General features: G+C 35.4%; 1 protein-coding gene across 6 annotated transcripts in view; it reads right to left on the bottom strand.

Annotated features, from left to right (window-relative positions):
* The window catches only part of VAPA (VAMP associated protein A), a 40,656-nt gene that overhangs the window by 8,296 nt on the left and 6,276 nt on the right, over nt 1-26,084 (bottom strand). For 2 of the 6 annotated variants that reach the window (XM_007974668.3, XM_007974667.3), the window contains exons 2-5: nt 14,316-14,468; nt 10,353-10,456; nt 9,509-9,589; nt 1,865-1,999 (exon numbers count right to left, since the gene is read on the bottom strand). In XM_007974668.3, coding sequence (XP_007972859.1) covers nt 1,865-1,999; nt 9,509-9,589; nt 10,353-10,456; nt 14,316-14,468 — 473 coding nt within the window. Of the gene's footprint in view, nt 1-1,864; nt 2,000-9,508; nt 9,590-10,352; nt 10,457-14,315; nt 14,469-16,974; nt 17,151-26,084 lie in introns of those variants that run through there. The other 4 variants (XM_007974670.3, XM_007974669.3, XM_073006474.1 and 1 more) reach the window with 3 other exon arrangements.

The following is a 26,084-nucleotide window of genomic DNA, read 5'->3' as shown; positions in this document are numbered from 1 at the left end:
AAAATCTTATTTAAAAAATTTTAAAAAGCCTATAGAATAAGGATATAAAAAAGATATTTTTATGTATCTATACACTGTGCTTGTGCTTCAGGTTATGTCAAAATTTTTAATTTTAGAGTTTATGAAAATAGTTACAGAAAGCTAAGACTATTAAAGAAAAAAATTTTAATAAATGTAGCCTAAGTGTACAGTGTTTATAAAGTCTACAGTGTATATAGTAATGTCCTAGGCCTTCCCATTCACTCACCACTCATTCACTGACCCACCCGAAACTGCAGACCCAGTTCTGCAAAATTCATTCACAAAGTATACAGGTATACTGGTATACACGTATGCATTTTTTTTTTAATCTCTTATGCCATATTTTTGCTGCGCCTTTTCTGTGTATAGTCACAGGTGTCCAATCTTCCGGTTTCCCTGGGCCTCACTGGAAGAAAAATTGTCTTGGGCCACACATAAAATACACTAACACTAACAATAGCTAATGAGCTATTTAAAAAAAAAAAAAAAATCACCAAAAAAAAATCTCATAGTGTTTTAAGAAAATTTATGAATTTGCGATGGGCCGGATTCAAAGCCATCCTGGGCCACGTGTGGGTAGCAGGCTGCAGGTTGAAAGAGCTTGGTATAGATTGTTTGGATACACAAATACTTACCACTGTAGTACAGCCACAGGCTATACAAGTCTTCAGTCTAGGAACAACAGGCAATACCATATATAGGTTTTTTTAAGCACACTCTATGATGTTCACACAACAAATCGCCTAACAACGCATTTCTCAATACATATTCCCATCCTTAAGAGATGCATGACTGCACTTCTTTCTTCTTTTCTAACGACCATCAGATTTCAGTTCTAATATTCCAAGTATTTCTACTGGGGTTTAATTAGAAAAAGAGGGAACTAGGAATTGGAAATACAAGAACAAGATTGCAAAGAAGCCTTGGGAAGAACAAAGGAGATAAAGGACATAAACGTGGGGCTACATTCTTAAAACTAACATGAGTGACGGATAAAGACCCACATAAAAGGAGTTAAGAGGCTAAAGTCAAGAGTACTGTCATAAACCGAGAGAGGCAGAATTAAGGGTTTAACCTATGAATTAGAGACGGGATTTAAGTAACAAGGTTACCTGAAATTTTTTTCCCACCCTAAACAACAATTTACTGTTTCTCTAGGATCATGATTCCCAGAAGTAAATAATTCCCAATCACAAAAACAAAAAAGTACTAAACATTTAAACAGTAATTTTTTAAAGCCTTAGTAATGCATATCATATGCAAAACCAAATCAAAGTATAAACAATCTGCTAAAACTGTGGGGTTGACCACGTGTGGTGGCTCACACCTATAATCCCAGGACTTTGGGAGGCCAAGGCAGGCGGATCACCTGAGGTCAGGAGTTTGAGACCAGCCTAGCCAACATGGTGAAACTCCATCTCCACCAAAAACACAGAAAAATTATTAGCCAGGCATGGTGGCACATGCCTGTAGTCTCAGCTACTGAGGAGGCTAAGGTGGGAGAATTCAGCCTGGGTGACAGAGTGAGACCCCATCTCAAAAAACAAATAAAAAAGTATGCCCCCCAAATCTCAAAGAAAAAAACTATGCTAACTTCGTAAAGTTCACACTTATACTGTCCTGCTCACTACTGAGATTTTAGTAAGTTCAGAAGTTTTTTGGAACAGAGTAGTTTGTGTGCAAGATTTTTAAGTGCTTTGTGGTTTTACTGTAATTTTAGGCATAGTTCAATTCTATCTACTTCATATAACACACGTACAATACCACTTTCTGCTAGATATCTACATTAACTTAATCATTAACACTAGTAGACTCCTAAGTCTGTTAGCTCCCTATAACAAACCTTCTGTTTCTCCTGTTTCAACACACTGAGTCCCCTGGGGTCATCCTTCGTGAGATAACTGGCGGGTGTTGCAACTGTGTTGTTGATGCTGCTCATTGAAGTGACAGTCGGAGCATTCCCTGGTGGAGTTATACCCTGAGATGGCATGGGAAACATATTCTCAGATTCTCACCGAACTCTGATTTCTTTTGCATGATATTGGGAATGACTGACACAGAAACCATTAGGCTCTAAAACATTAACACTTCATAAAAATGCATTAATGCATAAGAAATGATACTAATAAGTAATAGCTATGTTAAAGCAAAAGTAGTTTCTGAACTCGCTTTTTATATTTCCCAAACAAAATTAGTTATAATCTAATGGCATTATGTGCACCTATTAAATGTACATACTTCATTAAAATTTATACCAGCCTTACACTGTTTTAAAATGAATACCATCTAATTCTTTGTGGCTTTCAATGTTTTTTACTAATTAATAATTGTCAATAATCTGAAAAACAAGCACCTTCATGTCTTCTTACCTTTGATAACACTCAATCTGAACAATTTTATAAACCTCTCTTGTACTTAAAGCCTATCCCCTAATACACTCACGCCCTCACACACATCCCAGGCCAATAAACACACTTAAAGACTCACATAACCATTAACTCCACAGTTCTCTTCCTTTCTTTTCAAATTCCTTTAATAGATAAAAGCAATACTGTATTATACAAATAAGTAGGAAAGGGATTCCTTAATTATACTTACTGATATCCCACTTGTTCTCTGTCTCAACAGAAAATAATGTATACTCAACCATAAAATGTCTTTATAATAAGACCCCTGACATCCCTGTTCTTTACAGCCCCTCAGTCTTCATTAAAACAAACCAGTATTTTTTTCTAGAAAATATGTCACCTTCAAATGTCAGATGGAGGACATAAATGAAATGCAAAACATTTAAGAAATTCAGAAAATGTCAGTGTTAAGGCCTCGAAAATTTTTTAGAAGTGAACACAAAGAACTGAATAGGTCATAAAACTTCAAAAATAATAAAACCACATCTGATCCTTAAAAAATAACCACTACCACTAATTGGACATTACGTATTTCATAATACAGAGCTGACAATCCGAACAGAGCTAATAATTCAAAGAACCCTATTTTGTACAATAGTCAGCACTTTCGTATCATGTGCCTCCAGCTGTCAACAATACACGGAACATGCTGAATGGCTTTCAGTACTAGCACTGACAATAACTCAACTGAAGACACTAGAGGCCATTAACAAAATGAAATGTACTGGCACACACCTGCTGATCCCGAGGACTGGGGTAACGACACAGCTCAGTGTGCTTAAGGATGGTATTTGCTTATGTTTATTATCCAGGAAAAAATACTAAGAGTCCTTTTGTTCTAAAATAAAAGGGTTCCTAAGTTTTCTGGGGCACCTTATCTATGATCCAAATCAGAGAGCTATTTCCCAGAAAGTAGCCCACACTTTAGTGATGGTTCAAATAAATGAGAATTGTTTTGTCACAAATAAATGATTTAAACTATAAAAATAAAAATATGAACTCAGTCACTGTGCTTCTAAAGTTGGCTCCATTTTTTTACCCTATAAAATGAACACAAAACTTCAATCTTTCCTTACTTATATATTCAGTATCAAGGTCCTAAAAAGTCTAAGGAAATCAACAAAATAACATCATACTTTTTCACTGCATTCCAAACATGTAAACACCCAAGAAGGAATAGCATCCGTAAAAAGATCAAAATCCTCAAACAAGTGGGGTATATGTATACAACACACTTGATACAGTTTGGATCTGTGTCGCCGGCAAATCTCATGTCAAATTGTAATCTCCAGTATTGGAGGTGGGGCCTGGTGGGAAGTGACTGGATCATGGGGGTGGGTCCTTCATGAATGGTTTAGCACCATCCTCGTGGTACTGTTCTCATGATAGAGTTCTCATGAGATCTGGTTGTTAAAGAGTGTAGCACCACCCCTTCGCTCTCTCTTGCTCCTGTTCCTGCCATGTGAGGCATCTGCTCCCCCTGTGCTCTCCACCATGACTGGAGGTTTCCTGAGGCCTCCTCAGATACAGAAGCCGTCATGCTGCCTGTACGCCTGCAGAACTGTTAGCCAATTAAACCTCTTTTCTTTATAAATTACCCAGTCTCAGGTATTTCTTTACAGCAATATGAGAAAAGACTAGTACAGTACTTAAATACCAGTGTACTTCTTTCTGCACAAGGATACAGGAAGAGGGGCTGGGGAAGTGAGGAAGTGGGGTTAAGACACACTAAAAAAATATCATAAAGTTCAAGACTTGTTACCTCTACAATATCTGAGAGTGCATCAACAATTGTGACAGCTATTGCAGAATCTGTTTTCAACACTAACCAAATTTTTCTAAGTTGACTACCAAAAATGAAATTTTGATCGACTCTTTAAAGTAAATGTGACCCATAAAAACGGTGCTTATCTGAGGTGACTGATATGTTAATCAGCTTGATTGTGGTGATCATTTAATAATGTATGCATATATTGAAACAAAAAATAAAGGTATAAAGAACCCCTATGAACTTTTCCACTGCTCTAAACACTAAATAAAGCTGAACAAAAATTACAAATGCCATCCAGAGTTCTATGTTAAATCCTAAGCTGTTACCAGCAACGCAGTTAAAAATTAAACTGATTTTTGCTTAAGTTAACACACTTTTTACAACATACTGATAAACTAAAATAAAAGATCAAAAGATCTCAAAGAATTCTCTGTATCACAATCATAACTGTAAGATAAAAAGTATATTTTCCACTCTATACTTTTAAAAAATACATCACCAAGTTTTCAAAACATTTTTGTTCATCTTGCACATTTAGAAATGTATTTTCTTTGAATAAGGGAGTGTCATATTTCAGCAATTGTGTAAGTCAGGATTCAGCATCGTATAGCATTTTATCAATTCATCTGAAGTAAATTAACAAACTGTGTATCACACTATCCAATAATGTCCTAATTTCCAAAGAGCCAAATTTCATGCTAAACAAAGAAAACAAATATTAACTACTAATTTTATCTACAGATACTAGAAAGAAACCAACATGTCAAAAATATTTTTTTAACCAGTTTTATCAACTTCACCTATAAAGAATATTGACCTAGAAACAGCAGGATACAATCATCAATAGGGTCTTATTACCACATGAATAAAATATTAAGAAAGAGGTGTTTTGTTATTTATCTTTAGACAAATATAAAAGGTTTTATCCTTAATTGTTAGAAACAAAAACTTCTTATATATTTTGTGCTATCATAAGACTTCAGATTTGGTACCTTAAGATTTCGTATTTTCTATAAAAGATGAGATGCAACATTAAATTGATAACTTGAAAGTCACACAATCAATTAACAACCCAGATGGAACTCGGTCTGTGCCAGGTTGCACTGAGTTTAAACACATTTCTCAGTATGTAACATTTCTTGTACAATCTGCAGGTTAGTTAATATTACAAGAGTGAGTTTAGGCAGGAACAGTATTTCCCAAAGTATATTTTTTCAGAACATCGGTATTTCCTAATTAGGTTATTTTAAATTTAAAAAAAAAAAAATACTGGGTTAAATATATTTCTTTACCATTAAGTTTTCTCAGAGCCTTTAATAGGCAGATACACATGTGATTCCTCTTGGAGACATTTACAGTAATTTTCCAAGCTCACTTGACTACAGAACGCTTCCAACCTAATACACTGGGAAATACTGCCTTATAAAAACACAGTCGTGTTTTAGTCTCTCTTTAACATACACATTAATCAATTAAGGTCACTTCCAGCCTAGATAGTATAGACACAATTTTTGCAAGTTCGAATTACATAAATTTGAAATGGTGATATATTATAATCTTTAAGTCTCATTTTATGTGTAAAACTTGAAATGTAAATTATAAACATTCAAAAACATCCATCAAAAATCATAATGGCAAGGCCAGTGAGCCATGAAAGTCATAAGTTATATTTATCTATTGCTATACTGAAACACCACTTCAGCCGGTTCATTCTTCTCAGGATCAGTATTGGATTTTGCACATTTTGAATTACCCAACAAAATCCAACCATAAAATGCAATCATTACCCCACAAAATAAAAGGATCCACATCATCCTATATGCTGTTTTATCATTAAAATTTTATCATTTGAAGAAGCACCTTCAAATGAAAAATGGGCCTCCACTCTTATCTTGGTCAAAAAAATAAATAGAGAGTTTGATAAAATTAAAAATCAATTTTGTCACAGGGCCCCGGCCGACTGTAGTCCTGAAATACCATCTCCCACTGAAATGGTCCTGAGCTTCTTTCCAGGTCTGAACCTGGAAAAATCTTGCCACATTAGACAAGAAAATTACCAAAGACTATGAGGATCAAAAAAAACTCAAGAACCAATGTGAAAAGTATCCTCACCAGGCAACTTGGGCATCAATAATAATAATTAACTGCCAAGTTTTAGTTAAAACTCAAATATGTTTAAATTCATGAGTCTTATCAATATAGTAGCAGGGAGGGAAGAAAGGATGGAAGGTGGAAGATCAACTGTACATCACAAGGTGGGATGCTTACAAACCAACTCATTTTTCAAAACCTTTAAAGATAAACTTTGGCATTTGTTCTGCCTTTTTAAACTCTACCACTTAATAACCAAATATTACATAAGCACAAGTTTCTCTTTACACAAGTATTGTAACTAGTGTTATGAAGTAGGAATGACAGAGTATCACCATCAATCTTAAATGAATTAACAGACCTAGGCCATACTGTCTCAATCTCAACTTTACTGACATTTTGAGCCAGATTATTCTTTGTTGTGGGGGCTGTTCTGTGCATCACAGGAAGTTGAAAGGCATCTCTGGCCTCTGCCCACTAAACAGGTTACCTGTAGCACCCTTACCTACCTCTCAGTCATGAAAACCAAAAATGTTTCCAAACACGGTCCCTAGAGGAGCAAATCGATTTCCCCTGGATGAGAACCACTCATTTCAAACTTTCAATCATAGGAAATACCAGGGACAGGGGGAAAAGGCTAAATGGCACCACAAGGATGGAATCAGCAAAATCAAGTCTGTGGGAACGTCTATAGGCAAACATAGTTTAATAATAAAAACATTCAATAATTTGAAAAAAAAAAAAAAAGAGAGAGAGGAAACAACAAACTAAGAGATTTAAGAAACATATCATCCAACAGAAGTATCTGGACTCGGCCAGGCGTGGTGGCTCACACCTGTAATCCCAGCATACTTTGGGAGGCCAAGGCAGGTGGATCACGTGAGGTCAGGATTTTGAGACCAGTCTGGCAAAAGCCTGTCTCTACAAAAAATACAAAAATTAGCCAGGCGTGGTGGCGTGCACCTATAATCTCAGCTACTAGAGGCTAAGGCAGGAGAACTGCTTGAATCCGTGAGGCACAGGTTGCAGTGAGCCAGGATCGTGCTACTGCACTCCAGCCTGAACAACAGAGCAAGACTCCATCTCAAAGAAAAACAAAAAAAAAAGAGGAACTATTTGGACTTTATTTTCATCTAATTCAAACAAACTGCAGAAAAAAAAATTTTTTAATGACATCTGTGACAAGTTTTAATGCTGCCTGGATAGCTTGATATTAAGGATATGCTAAATTTTTAAAGGCATAGTAACAGTATTGTCATTAAAACACTTTTATCTCTTTTTTTAAAGTACTTTGAAAGATATACATTCAAACAGTTACAGATTAAAGTACACCATGTCTGGGATTTGCCTTAAACAATACCTAAGATGAGAAGTAATAGGATTTATATATAATAAGCTTAACCATAAACTAGTCATTGTTAAAGCTGCTCATAAGTTCAGAGGTTCATTGTACTCCTCCTACCTACTCTTCTAGGTGCTTCAAGTTTTTCAAAATAAATCTTCTTAAAAATTATCTTTAGCAGATATTTCCTACAATTTAATATACAAGTCCAGATAATCCAATTAGTGAAAATACATTAGCACTTAGCTAATCAAGGCTCAGACTCAAGATATTCTCTAGAGTACTTTGAAGTTACTTAACAGCTTTTAGGTTACTACTAATACCTGCTCTGAAAAGGTTCCAGGTTCAAACTACTGCTGCTCGAGTTCCACCACAGGCGATTCTGGGAACTCCATTCAGTATTTGCTCAAGCGCTAAAAGAGACCCAAAACTACTTTCTTGGATAACTATGGGCTAGACCAATAGGTAGGCATAACTGCTCTTTTCACCCAAGATGGGTAAATGGCTGGGTTCAACTGTCATTACCGTATCATTCCCATCAACTTCTGGTTTGGTTTCCAAACCAGTGAGAGCTACTCTTAATCAGCAGTATCAAATACCTGCGGTCTCAATCCTTTTCACACATCTCAAAGTGTGTGCTATCCAGAGCATAGCAGAAGCCCAGATAGAAGACAGATTTATGCTGACTGAATTACTGTAAAAAATGACATAAAACTCTAAGTGAAAAAATACCCAAATGTTTTTTTTAAAAAAGTCAATCCAGACAATACGCTGTTTTGTTTTCTTGATTTCGACAGTAAGAGCTGTGCAAGCTATTAGCTTCCCTCAGCCTAAGCAAAAAAGAAAACCTCTAAATGGGAAGCATACACAGGCCATCTTACACTCACTTTACAGAGAATATACGTGTTCACATTTTTTTGCTTTTGGCAAATACCTCAAAAATCACTTAAAAGAGGTATTTTAAAAATTCAAAAACTAATTTGGTCAACACCTAATTACCAGAGACCTTTTCATTTCTGCTCATCCTGAAAGAGAAACACAGTAACTGAGCCCACGTATTTAATCTGCATGTTTACTTTTCAATAGAGCAAATGGCCAACAGATTAAGGCAGTAGTCATGTCAGATTGTAACCAAATCGTGCCAAACAATTCTGTTTATCCATATTATTGTATGTATTAAGTCACATACACACACAGAAAAACTTATCTTTCAAGTCTCTCTTACCATAGGGAAAGATTCAAATTTACAATCCAGACAGGGAAAAGGACAAGGTAAGTGACTATAATCCACTCTGTACATTCACAGACTACTATTTGTTCGTTTTTAAATAAACACATATATCCCCCAGTCCCCCAAATTGTATTTGACCTACACTAATGAGTAAGCAGCATAACAATTATTTACTAAAGAATGCAATCAGATGGATTTGACTAAAAACAAAAGTGAGAAAAATACCTGGGAATAGCTAAACCTGGAATAAACTGTCCATATAAGTGAATTTTTTATCCCCAAACTGCTGGTACATAATGGCCAAAAAGCAATTTATATGTATTTTTAAATTATGTATACATGTCTCATTCTAAAAAAGAACCTGTAGTGGTTTACGCCACAAAAATCTGCTATACTTAAAGGATTCTTCTCCAGGATGTAGTATAGACATAAAAGTGAGTCTTTCTTTCTTCTTGGACAAACAAAATGTTATTTTTAAAAAAAAAAAAAACAGTATACCAAGTTTTTTAAAACTTAACTACTGAGTCTTATGACGTGAAAGAGCCATAACACACATACCTCAAAGGTCAAAAATAGAAGCAAAATTAATCAAAGGAACTGAGCGCTCAACAGCTTCCAATTTTTTTTTACATTTTCCTACTTACCAATTTGTCATTTTCATTAGGCATTTCAAATACACATCTCAATTTGGAATCCATTAATTCATCAGGTTTTGCCTCTTTCCACTAAAAAATAAACACAACCAAAAATGAGACATAGGAGGTATGATCATGGTAAGTAAGTTTGACCTCATGGGACAGCTAAAAGATGAGTGTAGCTGCCTGGCTTGGCTGAAATACACTGGTGCACTCTTCACTGATCACCCTGCCATTGTTACTGGCTAATGTCACAGAATATATAATCCTAGAGTTACTATCACCATCCATTAAAATCACGACGATATCACTAGCAACCACAGGACTTTCTTCTTAAGAGCAGCATTTCTTTCTTTTTTCTCTTTTTCCAGTCGGTCTCATTCTGTCTCCCAGACTGGAGTGCAGTGGCCACTCCTGGGTTCAAGCAAGCCTCCTGGGTAGCTGGGACTACAGGCATCTGTTGGTTTTTTTTACTTGTTGGGTTTTTTTTTTTTTTTTTTTTTTTTTTTTTTTTTTTTTTGTAGAGACAGGGTCTTGCCATGTCGCCTGGGCTGGTCTCGAACTCCTGGGCTTGAGATACTCCCATCTTGGCCTCCCAAAGGGCTGGGATTACAGGTGTGAGCCACTGCACTAGGCCAGTAGCAGCATTTCTAAATTGTTTCTAAAAAAAAAATACTATTTAAAAATTCTTTCATTCTGTAAGTTAGGATTATCTACAATGAAGACATTGGCAGTTTTTTAAAAATCTAAATTTAACTTTTAGTTTTTAGAAATTAAGTTTTTCTACTGACTGCTGAACAAAACCCACAGTTTAAACTCCACTCCCCAAAATAAATTCTTCTTCTGTACTTACCACAGCTTCCATATCTGAAGTGTTTGGTGGAGCAAAAATTGTCTGTACCATAAACTTGTGTTTACTCTTTTCATTCGGATCATAGTCAAAGGGCTGCAGCATTACTAAATAAGAAAAAAAGGATATATTATATCGTCTCCTGCATGTTTGAAAGACATACATTGAAACAGTTACAGATTAAATTATACCAAATCTGGGATTTGCCTTAAACAGTATCTGGCCATAGTATTATTCCTATTACTTCACAAATATGCAAATTTAAAGAAAACCAAGAAGGGTTCAAGAAACCAAACACCAGAATGTTTAAGAATCCAAATCAACTTAATGGATCCCAAGTATTTTCAAATTGTCTGCCTTTCTAATTTACTAAGTTTTCCACAACCAACAAAATAAACAATTGCAATTAAAAATTAAATATGAATCTATGATTCTGCTCTAAACTCAGCTTGTGAAAATTTTCAAAACTTTGCCAGTGTTAACTATAATGCCTATAAGTTCAGATAAAATCTACTAAGTTATTAAAACTAGTTATGAATTTAGGCTTCATTTTAGTGTTTTCTGATTTAAAATTATATAGCTGGGATATTTAAAGGAGAAATAGTAACTTAAAACCTCACTACCATCTATTTTTTGCTTTTTAAAACTGAGTCTTACTCTGTCGTAAGGCTGCAGTGCAATGGCGCCATCTCTGCTCACTGTAGCCTCAACCTCCCTAGGCTCAGGCAATCCTCCCACTTCAGGCTCCAAGACAGCTAAGACTACAGGCACATGCCACCATGCCCAGCTAATTTTTGTATTTTTTGTAGAGAAAGGGTTTTCGCCATTTTGCCCAGGCTGGTATCAAATTCCTGGGCTCAAGAGATCCGCCTTCCTCAGCCTCCCAAAGTGCTAGGATTAAATGCGTTAGACGCAGTGCCCAGCCCATATATTAATATAATTAATTTTTCAAAAATGTATTTTAAATAAACATCTATTTCAGTTTATGTATTTCAATCTTCTAAGAAAACAAAAGTACACAAGGAAACCATATAGCCTCTTGATTTCTAAAATATATTCTACAGTCTCAATAACATTCAAAATTTTTAAGCATTTATAATTTCCCAACTTTTAAGTTTTCTAAGGTTCCACGTGGTTGTAAGTCATGCTAAATATATGTAACATGAGTCCAATATGAGACTATATAAAAAATGAATCAACAGTTACACAAAGTATGTACATGGTATTATAGAAATTATTTCCCTAACTTTGGATTATTTCTAAGATATATCTCCACACTTTCGAAAAGATAAACACAAGTAAATAAATGTAGAAAATAACAATTATGTAATAAAGTCTTATTCACAAGGTGTGTCTGAGAAGTCCACTAACTGCTATCAAGGTTAACACAACTTTTTCAAGGGGCCAAATACACAGCAGCAGGAAATGTACCGGATAAAATGCCTCAGAATACAGCTTAAGCTAAATAAAATTCCATTAGCAACTTTCACTGAGTAATCATTATAAGCTAATCACTATAACCAAAAATCTGTGAATAAAAAGAAAACTTACAACATGGTTAAGTTTATGGCAGTTACACTCTAACTTAGGTTGCAGACCACATAACCAGACAAAGACGATCTTGAAAACATATATAAAAATGTGCACAAATTGGAACAAATTCAAAAAAAAGTGTCAAAGGGACACGGGGAAAAAGAGAAATGAGCATATAGTACAGAGAATTAACCAGAGAAGGTTGCTGGAAGCAGCATACCTTTGAGTGACTGTAAATGGAAACAAACTACACTAAAAATTGGAAAAGTCAAATTCTCATTGAAGTAGAGCAATCCAAGGGCATGTTTGTGTAATCAGTAACCAGTTTGTCTGCAGGTTTTAGTAAGGCAGGTTTCTGTGGAAGAAAATGCTTTCATACGTTATTTTCTCAAGAAATATTAATACACAGAAACCAGCAATCTAGGCCCCTCAAAGAAAAAATCATTCTGCATAGCTGTTTGGATTCCTAGGGATATAACTGTTTGTACCAATAAACTATTTTTAGCCATGTGGATTGAAATAATTATATCTTCTGGCCAGGTGCAGTGGCTCACGCCTGTAATCCCAGCATTTGGGGAGGCTAACGTGGACGGATCACTTGAGGTCAGGAGTTCGAGACCAGCCTGGCCAACATGGTGAAACTCTGTCTCTACTAAAAATATAAAAATGAGCCAGGCATGTTGGCGCACGCCTGTAATCCTAGCTACTCAAGTGGCAGAGGCATGAGAATCACTTGAACCCAGGAGGCGGAAGTTGCAGTCAGCTGAGATTACATCACTGCACTCCTGCCTGGGCAACAGAGCAAGACATTGTCTCCAAAAAAAAGAAAAAAGAAAACAAGAAAGAATTATCTCTTCTTCCAATTGTGCTAAAGGCTTAAAGATGTAGTCGAAAGCAGCAACATCCAGAGAGCATGCATTCCTTCATCTTTATTTCCCATCTCTTCATCCCAAGAACTGATGAATTACACTTAGCAAAGAAACATGAAAAGCACTCCTCCCAGGCCTCCTGAACACAAGATTCACTAAAACATCTTTTTCCTCGCTCTTGAGGTTTTTGGCTATACCTGCCAAGAGAAGATTTAGCGTCACCAAAAACTCTATGGTCTGTCCTTCATGGCCTTTGCACTCAGGTTCCACCTCTAAATACTTTCAATGAGCCTACCCTGGGTTCTCTCCCTCTCTACCCAATTCTGCTGTGGACTTGAAAACTGATATGGAATTACTGTATCTTAGGATTACTTATCAAGATCACCCAGGCCTTTTTTTTTTTTTTTAAATGTGCACTTTTTTTTGAGATGGAGTTTTACTCTGTCGCCCAGACTGAAGTGCAGTGGTGTGGTCTCGGCTCACTGCAACCTCTGCCTCCTGGGTTCAAGCAATTCTCTGCCTCAGCCTCCCAAGTAGCTGGGACTACAGGCGCCCAACACCACACCCGGCTAATTTTTTGTATTTTTAGTACAGACAGGGTTTTACCATCTTGATCAGGCTGGTCTTGAACTCCTGACCTCGTGATCCACCCGCCTCGGCCTCCCAAAATGCTGGGATTACAGGCGTGAGCCACCACGCCCAGCGTAAACGTACACGTTTCTAAGCCATGCTCCCAGAGATTCTGATCTGAGAGAGATGAACCCATGTGTGTTCCCGCTCCCTGCGTTATTACAGCACATAGTGGGAGTTGAGAAGTACTGCTGTAAAGGAAGAGTAAATGCAGCCTGAGAGGTTCTCCCCTAAGTAAAATACATGGAACCATATAAGTTCTCATATTTAGTTCCTATTTCTCAGCTATATTAGTGAAGTCAGAGGGACTGAGAAAGAAAAAAACAGTTTATAGGGGCATTAGCTATGGTACCAGTATCGACTCCATAGCAGGAGTAAGCAATCCATATATGGCAAGCATACTTCTTTGACAAATAAACACATAAGAGAGTAGTAAAATAAAAGTTTTCACATGCAGGACACTGTTGACATTTACAATGAAAGACATAAAGACTCATCTGATTTGACACAGTAGGCAAAAAAGTGGCATTATACCTTCTTAAGCAGAAGAATTATGACACTTCTACAGCTGCATGCAATGTATAATATGATCATGATCTGAAGGAGAACGACCCATCAGAAAAATGGTATAATTTTTCAAAGATAAAATAACAAAGGCAGAGAAGGTAGTGGTTAGCTGTAGAAATAAAGACTAGATATAAAGTTTGTAATTGACAATAATTTCTTATAAACTGACCACACTTCCTACACAGAAGAGAGTGAGAAATTTTCTGAAACAGCTTGCATATAGTACAATAACAAGACATCTTTAAAGGCAAAGCCAGAATAATATAAGAATTATCTCCCTCCCTCCAGATGAAACCTTAATAAACAAAAACAGAATCATAAAACGTCAAAATTCAAATGTACATAAACTCAGAACATGATTTGCTACCTGAAACAGTCACAGTTGACCCTGGGTCAATAATTCCACTGTTGGGCCTCACACAGTACCGGCGAGGTGCTGTAGTCTTCACTTTGAAACACACTTTTCTATCCGATGGATTTCGCAATTTAAGATTTGTAGTGACTACATCTGTGAAGGGGCCTGTAAAGTTTAAAAATTAAAGAGAAAACAAAATTTAATTGGATTCTCAACAACAAAGGAATCAAAACTGAAAGTATGTAACTTCAATTTTAATTATGTGTTGACATCTGTAGGCATAAATATCCCAAATGGCTACTAACACTGCCTTTCTCCAGGTGGTAGACTTAAAAACAAGTCGTATTTTCTTCTTCATTCCCTGTATTTCACAAAATTTCCACCATAAACATGTATGATTTCTATCAAAAAAAGTACTGTGAAACTTCTGATCTATGAAGTTTACAACTGTATTTTTATAGCATGTTGTTAATACATTGCTGAAAATATCAGAATTTCCCAGTTGTCTGCAAACCAGTGTCAATCTTCAAGTTCATTTTACTAGGCCAACTGCAAAAATCTCTACATCTGAAGACCCTACACCCTATGACATCAGTGCTTTTGCTTCACCTCACTTTTGTTTGTTCATTCATTCAATCCATTCATTCATTCACATATTTGTTAAGTGTTTATTACGCCATATGCTCTAGATACAAAGTTTTTAAGCTTTGGTTCTGCGCCCAAACAACATAAAATTACAAAACAAAGAACCCAAAAGGCTCATCCATTTTGCTAAAGAAAGGCCTAAAGAAAAATTATGCAGATTAATTTAGACAACAAAATAAATACCGGTTAATTTGGAGGCAGAAGATAAAAACATGTTCCAGTTGGGAACAATAACCACAGTTCTAACTATTCCAAAAGTAATTTTAAATGATTCTAAAAACAATTCATTTAAAGTTGTATTGTTTTAAAAAAAAGCTAGAAGGCTGGAATCAAAGACAACTATTACAAAAGCTATCTTTTCTTTACTTCAATTTTAAGAATAAGCATGTCTTTTAAAATTTTACAAAGGCAAGGTCATTAAAAGACACTTATTATCAAGCCCTAGGAAGTAAACTGATTTTATCCTATGCTTAAAGTTTGTGAGTAGTAAAATATTTTCTAATAAATAAAAATTTGGAACTAGGATGAGAGGAACGAGATAAAAATGAGTGAAAATTAGAAGCAAGCATGTAAAGGCAGTTTAGAAAAGAAAGCATTTTAATATTGGGGAAAAAAAAGCATACATACGATAAAGTACGATTTTCTGAACTGCTTGTTTCATTATATGGCCAAATTAATCATTCCATTTAAACATACACCCCTTGCCGCTTCTTCAACCAAGTGCTTGCATTTTCTTTTTGAAAAGCATCTGATTAACAACTCCACCATAAAACTAGTGTAAGAGTAAAGACAAAAAACTCCAATGTGTCCACTTTACTACAGGAATCCACAAAATGGCTGGCTGGAGATATGTTTTGAACTGATAAAACTAGAAGTCTTAAAGGCGAATTCCATTTCTTAACATTCTCAAATCCATAATTACTACAAACACTTTAAAATGTAAAATTTTATAGGACTATTTTGAGTAGGACTTTAACATTAGTAGCCAGCACAGATTAAAATAAAGATCCAATTTCTTAGTAACATGACATGTCACAAAATTTAATTTTGAACAATCCTAATCCATAATATGAATACCTAATTATTTTTAATTATGTATTTATGTATTTTCATAACATAATTATGTAAGTTTTTAGTATTTAAATGTTTTAATAATTTAATTCTCTCCAATTTTAAAAAGTGCCAATTATCCAAACTAAGGTAAAATAATTTTTTAACTGATTTTTAAAATGACTGTGGGTCAGTTTTGATCAACAAACTCTACAAGAGTTGTACAAATTCTGAAATAGTATTTACATTTCATGACATTGCCCACCAGGGATTATAAATTGTCAATACAGATTGTGGGATTTCTAGACATAAAAGTATAAATTATCTAAAGATGATGATAATATATCAAAAGAAATACACCCCACCAATTCAAAACAAAATTCTTAACAAGGCATGTTAACCTTGCAAGTAAAATGTAGAATTACCTATAATAAACCCACCCAACAAACGAATTTGAGATTTTCTGCTCCATTGTATCTGTCTAACCTAGCCTCTCAATGAGGGTTGCTCCCAGCAGATAGTTAAGAGTTTGAGCCCCTTTCCTAGTTTAAAATGGAAAATTATCAAGTACTGATGACCATTAGCAAAGGAATAACCAGATTTAACAGCTAAAAAAGGTCATGGGAAGAAATATGTGGTCCACTTTTGTGAGTTACAGAATCCTTTAAGAATCTGATGAAAGCCGTATCCTACACCTCAGAAAAACATACATAGATTTAGTAAATATTCACAAAAATTTTACACTGACTTTTATGGAAGGTAAAACAAGTTGGAGAGCTGGGTTCAGGGATAGAGGGGTTGTATCATGTACCCCCAGGAGCTGCTGATTTAAAAGGCCTGACAAAGAAATCTACCTTAAGATCTTCAGAAAAGAGGAGTTATATACCTTACTGAAAGTGCTACAAACATAACCCTTTAGGTGATACTGCCCCTTACAAGGTGTTTTCATTAGGCATTATGATTGGGTGGTACTTACTGGGGTGGGAGGTGGGGGCAGGAAACAGGACAGCAGACATTCTGCAATGCAGACCCACACAATGAAGTCCTATGTTCCCACTGCATCACATTTTCAAATACTCCTCCAGAAATTCATATTGGTGGAAAACCTCTTTTCCAAGTATTCATCTATTATGTGAACAGGAAAAATGTGTACTCTTTTCTTCAAAATGTTAAAAGGTGAGTTCACCGTTACAGAAGATTATTCTACCAATAGCAATGCCACTCATGATACCTGAATCACCAATACAACGCATCTGAATTAGTCAGCAGGCATTTGTAGGTGACACATTCACATGAATCTACCTACATGCATATTCTTATTTTGCCCTTTTATCAATGTTAAGAAAAACTGTCAGTACTATTCAGATAACTCTTGTCTTATTTCTCTTAAATCCAAACGTACTCATCTTAAGTAGATACAAACATCTGACTACTGTACCTACAAACTAGTAGGGTACAAGTATCTGACTACTTCATTATGTCTTCTAGGGTAGTCACGCCCAAATACACTTAAAACGAGCATTCCATTATAAAATTACTTCCTTTTTTTTCCTTATGTTATAGCTAGGGTATATATATTTTAAAATTTTTAATTACATATGTTATTGGTCATTTTATATATGAATTTCTTTTCAGGATAGTAATAGGAACATTATAAAATATAAAAATGAGGTATCAAGTTAGAGTTAAGAACCCCTGAATTAAACCAATAATCTCCTGCTTTACTAATTGAACATGTATCCTTTGTAAGACTCAGGTGATTAAACCATCAAGAGAAACAAGTGACTACCATAAAAGTCAGGATAATGGTTAATCCTGCAGTGGAAGTAACTGGGAGAGGGTAAAAGGAGAGCTTTGCCGAATGCTAGCCAAGTTCTATTTCTCACCCTGGAGGTGATTATATGAGTATTTAATTTTTAACAATTCCTTGAACTGCATATATCTTTTCTTTATGAAAAACAAAAATTTTTTTTTAAAAAAACTGATCCTTGACATAACCTTGAAAATTTGAAAAAAACAGTGAAAAGCAGTTTTGATGACAAAGTGAACATCTGATGCAATTTATGGAGTAAACAAATACGTTTCGAGGATTTCTGAAACTTAATCCCTATAAATGGGGAAATCCTATCATTTGCCCAATATAAATGCTTAGTTTAACATTTAGGAAACAATTTTTAACTAGTCCATTTTAATCAAAAGTAATGATAAAAACTAATGTTAGAGATATGTCACTGTTTATAATGAACTATCCCATATAAAAAAAGAAAACTGCATACAAGTTACATTTATTTGCACTCTTATATTGAAAATCTACAATTAAAATACTTCTACCTTTCAATTATGTGGCTGTTGTTCTTTGGAAGCCTGACCATTTCCTGCCACTAAGTATTCTGTCCCAACTCCTCTATAGCTGTCACTGCCATTAAGCCAAAATCCTGCTCCTAGTCCCAAATTCCTACAATCAAACAGAAATGTAACAAAAACACAAATGTGGCCTCTGAGTAAAAAAGTCTGAACATAAGTTTTAAAAAAACTTACAACATGAGATGTCAAAAATACTAGAAAATTTTAAGGCAGCTCACCCGGAAGTCAGTCAAGTGGGACTGGCCTGCCTCGTTTGCCTAAAAACCTTTTTTCCAGCATGAAATACCCTTTTTAGTCAGTCCATATATGTAAAATTCAACCATTCAGTACAAAGGCTTCCTTTTAAATAGCAGGACCTTTATTCTCCAAACCGCCCAGTCTTAAAAGGAATCCCACTAAGAAGAGCTACCAAAAAAAAAAACCAACAACAAAAAGAACCACTCTTAAAAACTGTTATCATTCATCCATATTTTGATGTGAACTACTGATAACAAAGTTATCTTGAAATCCTGAGTTCAGTTCAGCTGCAAAGAGAATCAATTGTGGAAGAGGGGAACAGTTAGCTTTTCCCCCAACATTTTATTATGAAAAATTTGACACAGAAATTGAGATAACTATATAAACACTCACACATCATCACTCATACTCTACAATCAACATTTTGCTGTATTTACTTTGCAGCATATCTATCTGCCCTGTCCAGACATCCACTTAATTTCTGATGCACATCAAAGCAAGCTGAAGACATGAGCACAGTCACTCCTGAACGCCTCAGTATGCGTATCAACTTTAGCATTTGTTTTCTGTTAAGAGTACAAAATTTTAATACAGGATAAGCAGGAGTATATCACACAGAACATTTCAGAAAATGCTTCGAAAATGTAGCTTAAGAATAAACAGACAATGTACATGAACATTAATTTATGAACTCAGTGACCCCATTTAGGCTAGTTACTCAGAGGCATGTTTAGGAGACAATTCTGCATAGGCCTCTAAGCATTTCTGCACATCTTGCAAGGAGAAGTCCTGGGAGTTTTTACCTAGACTATCTTTTCAAGGATGTATTAAACAGTGAACTGTCTTAGAAGACAACACCTCCCTTCTGAGGAGAGGGGCAGGTTTGTTCAGTGGCCAATATAATAAAGATAAGGTCTTCTTCTGGACTAAAGGTCACGTAGGTTTCTGTGCAGCCCACTATGAAAGATTCGGGTTCTCTAAGTTCAGGGTTTCTAGTTATGATGCAAACTCATTATGTGAGTAGTATCTACCTGAACACCTCTGTCACCTCCATGGAACTTGAGGAGGGCAAGGAAAACCAACACAAATATAAATCCCATTCCACTTGCAGTGCCATGAAAAATTATGTCCATTGTCTAACTCAGGAAATCTCACATCTTCTACCAACATCTACAAAACTGCAGCAGGCAAAATTTTCAGTCCCTTCACAGTTCTTGACAAGGTCTTTGTAAATTCTTGGCTACGCATTGCAGACTAATGAGGAAGGCTGGGTGCTCTGCTCAAATACATGAACAACCTAGCCACAGCAATGCAGGTGATGACTACCTTCAATGTTTCCAACAGGTTTTAGCTAACTAAGTTGTATCACTGATTGAACTGTTTCCCAGTTACATAAGGGTTATTCTGCTGAATATCTGTGGCATCATGTTAACGTAATCATATATACAAAACATATTAATACTATATAGTACACAGAATATCTACTAAGGGAATAGCTAGCATTTATTGGGCACTCATGTATCAATAACTTTGTAGAAACTACGTTATTTAACTCTCACAAGTCCATGAAGTAGATACTTTCATTATATTTTAATATACCAAGTTTACAGATGATTCAACTCAGAAGGTAAACACTAGTCCAAGGTCATACAACTCAAAGCAATGAAAGTGGGAAGTCAAACCAGGTCTGACTCTAGGGCCTGAACTCTCATACATTTTGAACGTATAACCTAGCAGTATTTATTTTCTAATTCATAAGTATTCCAGGTAGACTTCTGCAATAAAGCACGAAAGTGCCGTCAAATTAGCCATATATGAAAAAGGTTTTTTAAACGGATATTGTATTTCTCTTGTCACATAGGTCAACACTGAACACTTCCTGAAACACGTATCAAGCACTCTAAAAATATTTTACATTTTACATCCAAGAAAGTCCTAAAACATTCTTATTACAAATTTTTTACAATACATTTTTTTCAAACACATTGAAATATCAGACTTGAGGTAAGCTCCACGAAGACTAGGTCTTTGTTTCGTTAGCTGCTGTATCCCCAGCAACTAACACAATGTCTGGCATAGTAGGTACTGAAGAAACATTTTTGTATAAATATTGTACAAATAGAGTACTACTTTCTGGAAAAGAAAATGAGTCTTAGTTCTATTTAAAAAAATTTAGTCACTGAAGCACTAAAACATATCTCTTTATAAGATTTCACTAACATCATAAAAATACGGATCCTGAGATTAACGGAAAAGCAAGACTGCACTATTTTATTTAAGCCTCTATGGGCTTTAATTACTGAAACTGCCTCACTGTCCCTGTTTATCCATGTTACACAATCAACTTAACAGTTTCAGAATGTATCATGAAAACTCTCCAAAATCCACTTAATATAGTCATGTAATCATTTTTTATAAACCAGTATTCCCACTCTGGGAGCCTAAAATTACAGTGTGAAAAAGTTACCAACAGGAAAGGACCATGTCTTTTACTTCTTTTACACTGTTTTCATACAGTGTAGTATTGTTCTGGTCGTATAAATACTCATCCACCACCTTTACATAAACAGGTACCTAAATAAAAAATGAACACACTTCTTTCCATTCTTTTGGCAGCCTTCTGGAGGAAGAGAGATGCTTATTTCTGTTACTGATGTTATACCATGACTTCAAAAAAAAAAAAAAAAGCATAACGTAGTATGTTCAATCAGAGGCTTAACAGCTAGAACCATTACCTAGGTGATTGACCTTGGGTAAATCACTTCACCTCTCTATCCCAGTCTAACCTCCTTCATTTTAGAATTTGTAGGCAAAATGATCTCTAAGGCTTCTCTCAGCTATAAAATCATGCGACATTATAATTAACTTTACTTACCACCTTAAAGAACATCTTCTACCCTATAGTAAAGATGGGAGATAATTCAATCTTAAACCCATCACAGCTTTATTGACATTTTTTAAAAACTGCCTTAAACAGTTTAGGAGTGCTTTTTAAGGTATTCCGATACATACAATGCTCGGTCTGACCTAAACAATCCTGGTGACATAATCTTGAAAACAAGGCAGAGAAAATAAACAATAGTCTTAACATAGAAGTGGAACACTTTGATTTGCAACATTTTCGTATCAATTTTATGTCCCTCCACTCTACACTTCCAAAGAAGAATAAGATTTACACAAACGTAATTTATTTGTAAAAGAACAATGCTAGTGTTCAAGAATGAACATGAAATTAGTGCATACTACTTACTAATATTTTAACATCTGGATTAAAATAGAAACGAGTGGTCCACATCCACAGTTTAAGTTTTTGGACTCCACATAGGTAGGATGTGAAGAAATAGAAAATAAGGTATATTTTTGAAGAACCTGAAATAAACTTTAAATTATTTAGATCTAAAGTCCTTGCCAGGGGAAAACATAACATGAAAAAAATGATCACAATAATCTTAACTAAAAATATACAAGATATAGATTATATAGAGTTATACACAGCATAGTTATAAAAAGTTTATCAAAATGTTAACAGTGGTTATTTTGTGAGATTGAGTAATTTTTATTGGCTTTACATCTATACTTCTTTCATTTTCTACATTTAGTATTGATTTTATATAAGAAGGAACTTTTAAACATGCACCTATAGTAGCTTAATTGCTTATAAATCGTCTTATTTGTAAAATCCTGGAAGAAAAAAAACTGAAAAAATTCAGAACCAGATTTTTTGGGGATCTGTTGTTAGTAAGGTTTCTCTCAGTGGGAACAGTACTCAGAAAACAAGACCAAGAGATTCTTGCCCTACAGGCTTTAAAAAATAAAAAATTTTCACAGGAAAAACTAAACAGGAAACACACTATGATTCAAAGGCACCCTATATCTTTAAAGTATGACAGTCACTACATGTCATTCAAGAATTAAAATTATATACATATTTATATACACTTCACACATATATACACATACATGAAACATACAGCTACAAAAGACCTGTCAAAACATAGGCCCATGAGAAGTTTGTCAAGTTATACGACAAATGTACTAAAAGTCCTCTCACAGCAACAATTCTTTTTTAATTAACATTCCTACTTTTTAATGGTAATTCAATCTAATCATTTCCTTAAAAAGCTGAAAGATATGTAACTAAACTTCTCACTCCTTTAAATCTGAATTTTCAAAACAGTATCAAACATTCGTGATAACTAGTTATAAAGAACATCCAAACACCAGAGAAAAGCAGCTAAGCATGCTATGGTACATTAATGATGCATAAGTCAACACAAATGATGTGGAGATTTCTTTTATAAGCATTTAAGACATCAGTTTAGACTGTTTTTATAAAGTGAAATATGTGTTACAGAATAACAATTACAAAGTGCAACATGTATAACTAATTACGGAATTATTTTTTACAAAGTGAAATGTTAAATTATAATGTTATAAATATGTCTTCAGAAAATATCAAATCCAATCTCATTTAAGCAAAGAATATTTTATTATTTAAAAAAAAAAAAAACCCATACTGAAGAGTTCATTACAAAGATGTAAGCAATTCAATGGCACAGGAAATGAAGTATAACTGGTATCACAGAAGAGGCTGCATTCAAGAGAAACTAATTCCTGGGATCATTAAGACCTCTCTGCCTACATTTTTCTGCCTTTTTTCTCTCAATTAGTTGCTTCTGCTTGCCACTGTTCCAAATTAGCCATTGTTTTGTCTCCCAAGTCATTTGACCTTGAAGGTCTAAAACCTATAACCATCTATCTATAGTTGTGTTCCAAGGTGAGGCATCAAAATTTTGACTGGTCAGTCACCAGCATATATCTTGGCTGGTCTTGAATCTAGATTATAAACAGCCTCTTCCTGTTAGGCCAGGTATACTTGATTTCCTATGCCATTGAGATTGCTTATTAATAAACTCTTAAGCGTGATTTTGTTCTTTGTAATAGACTAAATATTAGAGGATATAAAAGAATTACTGTTAATTTTATTATGTGTTAACGGTATCATGATTATGCAAACAAAATGTCCTTTTTTGGTTAGAAATGCAAACTCAAGTATCTAGGGATGAAATGGTATGCTATTATCCAGGATTTGTTTTAAAAATACTGAGGCAGGCCAGGTATGGTGGCTCATGCCTGTAATTCCAGCACTTTGGGAGGCTGAGGCAGGGGGATCGCTTGAGGCCAGGAGTTCAAGATCACCCTGGGCAAAATAGCAAGACTGCCTCTACAAAAATTAAAATATGTAATAATTAGCTGGGCACAGTGGCATGCACCTGTAGTCCCAGTTACTCGGAAGGATCGCTTGGGCCCTGGAGTTCAAGGCTGCAGTGAGCTATGACAGCACCACTGCACTTCCGTCTGGTGTCAAGAGCAAGACCGCTGTGAAAAAATACAAACACGGAGGCAAACAAAAATATATAAATAAACGATTATGGTAAAATGTTAATTATTAAATTTATATTTAAATTTAATTTACTAAATTAAGGTATACTGAGGTTTATATCATAAGGTGCTCATGAATGTTTGAAAGTTTTCAAGTGTTTAAAACTTAATTTGAGTCATATTTCCATTATAAAATGAATTAAGCCAGTAAACAAGTATTTGCAAGTTAACAGTCCTCTCTCACATTTAATTTTCTCCCAAAACTAACTTTATGATCAAAAGAAAGCAAGATCCATCCTATATTAATTTCCACGTCTGAAAGGCAAAGATGATTTCACTACACGTTCAGTAAAGGTAAGATAAAAAGAAACTACGTTGAGATGATGGATATGTCAATTTGCTTCACTAAAGTAACCATCTTACTATCTGTATGTATCCCATAACATGTTATATGTATACCTCAAATACACACAATAAAATATTTTTAAAGGATTAAAAGTATAATTTTCCCTATTCTTTATATGCATTTTTCCACTTCACAGAAAAATAGCGTTTTCTTTTTGTACTCAATTGTATATACTCACACAAACTTTTAAAGACAGAACACCCAAGAAATCACCTAGTCCTACCTCTCACTTTACAAATGAAAAAAGCACAAACATGAAACAACCTACCTTTAGTAAAGGTTAGTCAGCTCTTTACAAAATACCCTACCACCCCTTTTCTAGAAGTACAAAATTTTGAACACTATTACCTGCAAAGGCAGGTGAAAACTCCAACTGAGTCAAGATCCAAGACTAAAAAATAAAAATTACTGGAGAAATCATTTGAGTCTTATTAATTCAATCAACACTTATAGGGCAATCATTTTATGATGCCAGATCTTGTTACTACAAACATAAACAGCTATATACTCAGAGGTCATGGTATAGTTTGGGAGGGGAGAATATGTAAGCATAGCTACCATCTAATGTGAAACTATCATTACAGGTAAGCACAAGCTTCAACAGCGGCATGAAGGCTCTGACCGACTTGGACTGGTAGAAGTATCAACGACTTTTCAAAAGGAGGTGATTCTTAAGAGGCTGCCAGGCTGACAGACGTGAGGGAGGACAATATTCTGAGCAGAGCCTGTGCAAAGCATTGCAGTGGCCTGGAGTGTTTGGGAAAACGGTTCATATAGCCAAAGTTATGGACAGAAGAAAAACAGCAGACACTGAGGCTGGAGAGGTAAGCAATGGATTTTGGATTTTTCAAGTACATAATGGGAAAACATTTAGAGTTCTTTAACCAAGGGACTAACAGTAACAGCCTCCTTTTTTCAAAGCATAGTTCTAGCAGCAGTGTGGAGGACAGGGTAAAGAGCTAACAGTAAAGAAAAGGAGGTTGGACATGATGGCTCACACCTGTAATCCCAGCACTCTTGGGAGGCAGAGGCGAGTGGATAACCTGAGGTCAGGGAGACCAGCCTGGCCAACTTGGCAAAACCCCGTCTCTACTAAAAATACAAAAATTAGTCAGGCATGGAGGTGCATGCCTGTAATCCCAGCTACTCGGGAGGCTGAGGCAGGAGCACCGCTTGAACTCGGGAGGTGGAGGTTGCAGGGAGCCAAGACTGCCTGGGTGACAAAGCGAGACTCCATTTTAAGAAAAAGAAAAGGAAAAAAAAAAAAAAAAAGGAGATGTCTGCTGACTAGTAAATATAAAAGGTAATCACCTGAAGTAAGGAAATTATCCAAAGCCTAGACCTTTCCTTAAGTAACACACCCATTTAACCAAATCCACCTTCTTGTTAATATCCTGAAAGACCTAAAGGTATCTACCATACCCCAAGAGATCATGATCTTCCTCCTCCACCTCTCACACACCCCCAAATATGATGCATCTCATCCTCAGCCAGACATCCACCGTTTCTTAAACAAATAGCACCATTTCCCCAGTTACATAAGCAGAAATCTCATTCATACCCTTTTCTCTCAGTGCACAGAGACCACCAAGTCTCACTGATTTAACCTAACTTTTCATCACCTCCAACACCATGACCTCAGTCCAAGGGGTCAACACTTGCCAGGACTGCTGCAGCTGCCTAATTCATCTCTTTCT

This window comes from Chlorocebus sabaeus, chromosome 18 (assembly GCF_047675955.1).
Source record: "Chlorocebus sabaeus isolate Y175 chromosome 18, mChlSab1.0.hap1, whole genome shotgun sequence".
Taxonomy (NCBI): Eukaryota; Metazoa; Chordata; class Mammalia; order Primates; family Cercopithecidae; genus Chlorocebus; species Chlorocebus sabaeus.
This window is presented reverse-complemented; position numbering and strand designations above follow the sequence as displayed.